The sequence below is a fragment of the Triticum aestivum genome, chromosome 6D, assembly GCF_018294505.1.
Source record: "Triticum aestivum cultivar Chinese Spring chromosome 6D, IWGSC CS RefSeq v2.1, whole genome shotgun sequence".
In the NCBI taxonomy this organism is placed as follows: domain Eukaryota; kingdom Viridiplantae; phylum Streptophyta; class Magnoliopsida; order Poales; family Poaceae; genus Triticum; species Triticum aestivum.
This window is the reverse complement of record NC_057811.1, coordinates 339812240-339816905: the sequence shown is the minus strand read 5'-3', so window position 1 is coordinate 339816905 and position 4666 is coordinate 339812240. Positions and strand designations below refer to the sequence as shown.

The following is a 4666-nucleotide window of genomic DNA, read 5'->3' as shown; positions in this document are numbered from 1 at the left end:
ATATAAAACAGGAGTTTAGCAGTAACCACCTCAAGTTTCTCATATCAAATCATTCTGTCCTTAGTAAAAATAATTATTTTCAAATCTTCACCTCATTGATGCCTCCTCCCTTAGTTTTATATAAAATCTATCGCATGAAATCTGCAGTATATTTGATTTTGCTAGCAGCTTGTGCTACATCACAAATCACACAAGAAATCCAAACATGTTTTTTTAGAAGAAGTCCAAACATGTTAGTCACTATGGAGTACGTGAACCTCACCACAAATATTTGAGTATATGGTCCTTAATACATCCACTTCAAGCAAACATACATTCTGAACTACACGACCCCAGACAGGACACGCCAAAAGAGACAGACATACATATTACATTTCTTGAGAGGATAATTTTGGGTACATCATGGGTAAGACTAAGTATGAATGACTAAACTAATCATAGCTCAAGAAGCATTGCCATTAAAAAAATTGCATCAACTTTGCTAGCTTGCCTCCAGCCTTTGCCTCCAGTTCTAGTACTTTTTGCTCATCAAGCTTCTTCTGTTGTGATGCGCACGTCACAGCACCACCCGACCCTGCAGCCTGCTCCACGCCGTTGCACCAACCATGGGTACGATTTGCTACTTACAATGGTGCACTGCAGGTGATCTTTGTTTCGTTATACCAACGATCACACCCACCCAACCACGGCCACTGCAACTCTCTCTCCATAACCAATCTTTTCTCTTTGCTGGGCCAGAATGGTTAGCAGTAAAAATTATTTAGTAAAAAATACATGCTATGCACTTATGAGATCTCATTTTCTATCACAACCAAAAAATATACTTTCAACCAACCTAAATTCAATTACTATTCGGTATTCACCACATGTAATGCCTATCTAGCGAGTATTTACAGGCTGTGACCAGCTATAGAAAACAACAGGGACCTTATAGTTTTAACCATGGACATGGAAATCTCTCGGTTGTTTACTTTATCTCGTACTAGTTCGGCACCTATATATGGCTTGCAATAACATGACACATGATAAGGATGTATACTGTGCTATCAAACATGACTGAATCATGGACTTTAACAAGGAAAAAAGTAAGAACTTATATTGCATAATATTCGAAAGTGTGTGTACCACTTGAGAGAACGATTGTTTCTTTTTCGGTGTACTGGAATCATCAATGAGAAGCATTGGGGAATTAATCTCTGCAAATAAGGTAGAATCGCTGAAATCTTGATTTTCAGAACTATAGATCGATTGTGCTGCAAACAATTTTTTTTTTGCAAAAAACATCAGACAAGGGATTATCAGAATCATAGGTACATCAGCGTATTCTTTACTTCCATACACCAATATTCTGTCCTGATAGTGCTGGTCCTGGTGTGCTAATGCCGACATTTTTACTTGGCACTGCACTCAAGGTGCCTCAGATTACAATTAAAATGGATGTATATTATCGGCTTTAATACTTTGATAGCCAGTGCATTTGTCGTGGCTATTGTTGGAACTGGGAATACTATTCTTGCTTGCTGGCCTGCTTAATGTCACCGATCCTGTTGCTGTGGTTGCACATCCAAAGGTGCTTGGGACAAGTAAAAAGCTTCGTGGTTGTTTCATGGTACCTCCCTTTGCAACATTGCTAGTGATGTTGTTTTCCTCGTAATCTGAGGTGGCTTCTGTATATGCATATACCAAAGTAGTACCTACCCGATCTACATATCAAAGATTTAAAGAGAGCTTCATAGTTTTCATCTTAAAGATAAGAACATTCTATTAGTGGAAAAAACCGAAGTAACATGAATCAAAATTTCGATATGCTGACAAACGGGGCCATTTCAATTTGTTTGCCTAGTAAAATGAATTACTTTCTTTACAGCTTGTCAAGCTATTGACCATGTATCCGTACTACACAAACTAATCTTTTTAGTGATTGTCCTAAACTTCAAGGCCCTAAGATTTTCCACTCATCCTCAACCTCCCAGCTTGGTTCTCCAAAGTACTTATCAATGAAACAAAAGTTGCAAATTAGAGTACCAAACCACCAAGGACAGTAGAAACACACCTTCAAATCGAACTTACTAAAATGTATCGTTTACACAAGAGCAGATTTGATATGAACAAGTAAAGGAAAATATAACTATAGAGATGAATAAATTTACTTGAAAGTAAAATTCGGAGTATTTAACGGGAAAATGAATCACCATGTTGAAGATTTGTAGGTTCGCACGGCGTCGCATCACCGGTCGGGAAGGAGCTGGCAACCGGCTTGCCGCCGCCGAGGTGGGAGGAGCACACGAGCTGACCTGGAGCCTGAGAGAGAGAGAGGAGGCGAACAACTGACCGCTGCCGGAGATTCAGATCAGACGAACTCCGATCTGATCTGCCTCGAACAGCGTCTCCAGCGATACAACGATCTAGAGCCATCGGAGAGATGGTAACTCCACCATGCATACTCGCCCAGCTTAGGGGAGGGATCTGGGCCGCCGCCGCCGCCACTGTTGGGGGGGATATTGTGTGCTGCCGCTGCGTAGGTCATTTGGACTTGAACGACGAGGACAGCGGGGCCAAATTAGCTTGCGGCGAGGGACCTTTTTACAAATTATGCGCACAAACTGCTCCATTCTTATCTGGGCCATCAATCTCGCATCTGATGGTCGATCTATTTTTTCTATTTTTTATCAAAAGCGCAGATTCTATTGTAGTCCCTCCCACACCTTCCCAACGTACATCATTTTGGGCCGCATGCAAGAGGTGCTGGTTTTGTGGTCCTCTCGTGCGATTTTTATGATGGTTCAATCTATTGGCCCAAACGGTTTATCGACAACAACAACTGTCATTTGAACAAACGAAAGATTCATTGGTCCGTCCTATGGTAGGTCATGGCGACATGCATGTATGACCAAAGTATCGATCATTACGTGCATCCGCCCCGCTGACACGAAGTGGGAGGTGGTGGGCCAAGCATCCTAGCTAGGTACGACATTATGTCATTATATATATCTTAGCTAGGTGGTTGTTAGGGTGCTTTCGGGTTTGCGAGGCAGGTGCCACCAAAGTTATGCATTGTGTATTTAAAGTTTTAAACATCCCCAGTATTCGTACATATATTTGGCCACTTCCAGGTGGTTCTTGACTTCTGGCCCCTCTCATCGATCTTCAACGACGCGCCCAACCGTGGGCCAGCGGGGTCAAAGTTGTGCATTGGAATTTTGAACATCACAGACCACCCTTTTCACTCATATATATTTGGGCCACATGCTGGTGTGGCTGTCTTTTGACCCTCTCTAACGTTATTTTTTGCTGCAAAGACTCTGATGACCCTCAACAGACACGGGGTATAATATCTTAACCGTGTGTGATACAAGTGCGATTTGAATCACCACGACCGTGCAAGAGCGAGCAAATTAAGGTCGCGGTACTGGCTCAACCGTGTGCGATGCAAGTGCGCTGAAATCACCACGACCGCGCAAGTGCGAGCAAATTAAGGTGGAGTACTGGCTCAACTGTGTGCGATGCAAGTGCGCTGAAATCACCACGACCGCGCAAAGCGCGAGCAAATTAAGGTGGAGGTACTGGCTCAACCGTGTGCGATGCAAGTGTGCTGAAATCACCACGACCGTGCAAGCACGAGCAAATTAAGGTGGAGGTACTGGCTCAACCGTGTGCGATGCAAGTGCGCTGAAATCACCACGACCGCGCAAGCGCGAGCAAACGGTGGAGGTACTGGCTCAACCGTGTGCGATGCAAGTGCGCTGAAATCACCATGACCGCGCAAGCGCGAGCAAAGGGTGGAGGTACTGCCTTAACCGTGTGCGATGCAAGTGCGTTGTAAAACCACCACCTGTGCAAGCTAAAGGCGGGTAAGTTTATTTGGAAATTAGGACGAACCGTGTGCGATAGACCAGCTAGCTAGAAATATAAAAAACAAACTACCCGCCTTGAGCGTCGCCACTTTTCCTTATTATCATACACGCATATTGTTATTGGATCGTGCGTGATCTTGGGCACTCCCGCCCCGCATCAATTCCTTTATCCAAATTTTAGTAGCCGTCGTACTTCAACCGTCTCCCATACTCCTCCAGCACCGACCTAATAGTAAAATGGCAGTAGCCGAGGCATTTGAACTGTCGCCCTCCCTCGTCCACCACCATATCCACCCACCATTACTAAAAATTTCAGTAGCCGCGGCGTATCCTCAAACACCACCCCCCCCCCCCCGCCATAGTCCCCACCCGCCCCCTCCACCCCTCGAACCCTAGCTCGCGGCCGCCGCCGGTCTACCTGTTCCTCCTAGCTTAGATAATAAAGTTCAGGTTACCCAGCGATTCCCATACCGCCGCCCCACTCCCCTGAGTTTTTAGATGAGACCTGTGGTGTCCCTCCCCACCAGATCCACATCCCCTGCTCTAGAATGTCGCAGTCTAAGCTCGACCATGTATCCCGGGGAGCCCGACGAGTGTTCGGCCAAGAAGAGGTTTATCATAGCCTCTCTGGCGGGCGTTGGCGAGGTGGCCACTGTTCGCCCCGACCTGTCAATCCCGGAGCAACACGTCACCGCGGAAGTCGGCGAAGACGTTGACTACGTTGCCATGCCAAAGGCTTCATGTCAGCGGGCTAGCGTATTGCTGTATCTCAAGAAAGCTGGCTACGACATCAAGCTCGTCCACACTGACGG

General features: G+C 45.6%; 1 protein-coding gene across 3 annotated transcripts; it reads right to left on the bottom strand.

The window, feature by feature from the left end:
* Positions 1 to 354: 354 nt before the first annotated feature.
* Positions 355 to 2542, bottom strand: LOC123141597 (uncharacterized). 3 transcript variants are annotated; one of them, XM_044560698.1, is made up of 3 exons: positions 2193 to 2542; positions 1126 to 1196; positions 355 to 729 (listed from the first exon to the last, which is right to left on the bottom strand). In XM_044560698.1, the coding sequence occupies exons 1-3, from the start codon at positions 2440 to 2442 to the stop codon at positions 670 to 672; spliced, it is 381 nt and encodes a 126-aa protein (XP_044416633.1). In that variant the 5' UTR covers positions 2443 to 2542; the 3' UTR covers positions 355 to 669. The 3 variants fall into 3 exon arrangements, 1 of the variants encoding a protein (XP_044416633.1); XR_006470361.1 differs by having other exon boundaries at positions 355 to 1703; XR_006470362.1 differs by lacking the exon at positions 1126 to 1196.
* Positions 2543 to 4666: the final 2124 nt, after the last annotated feature.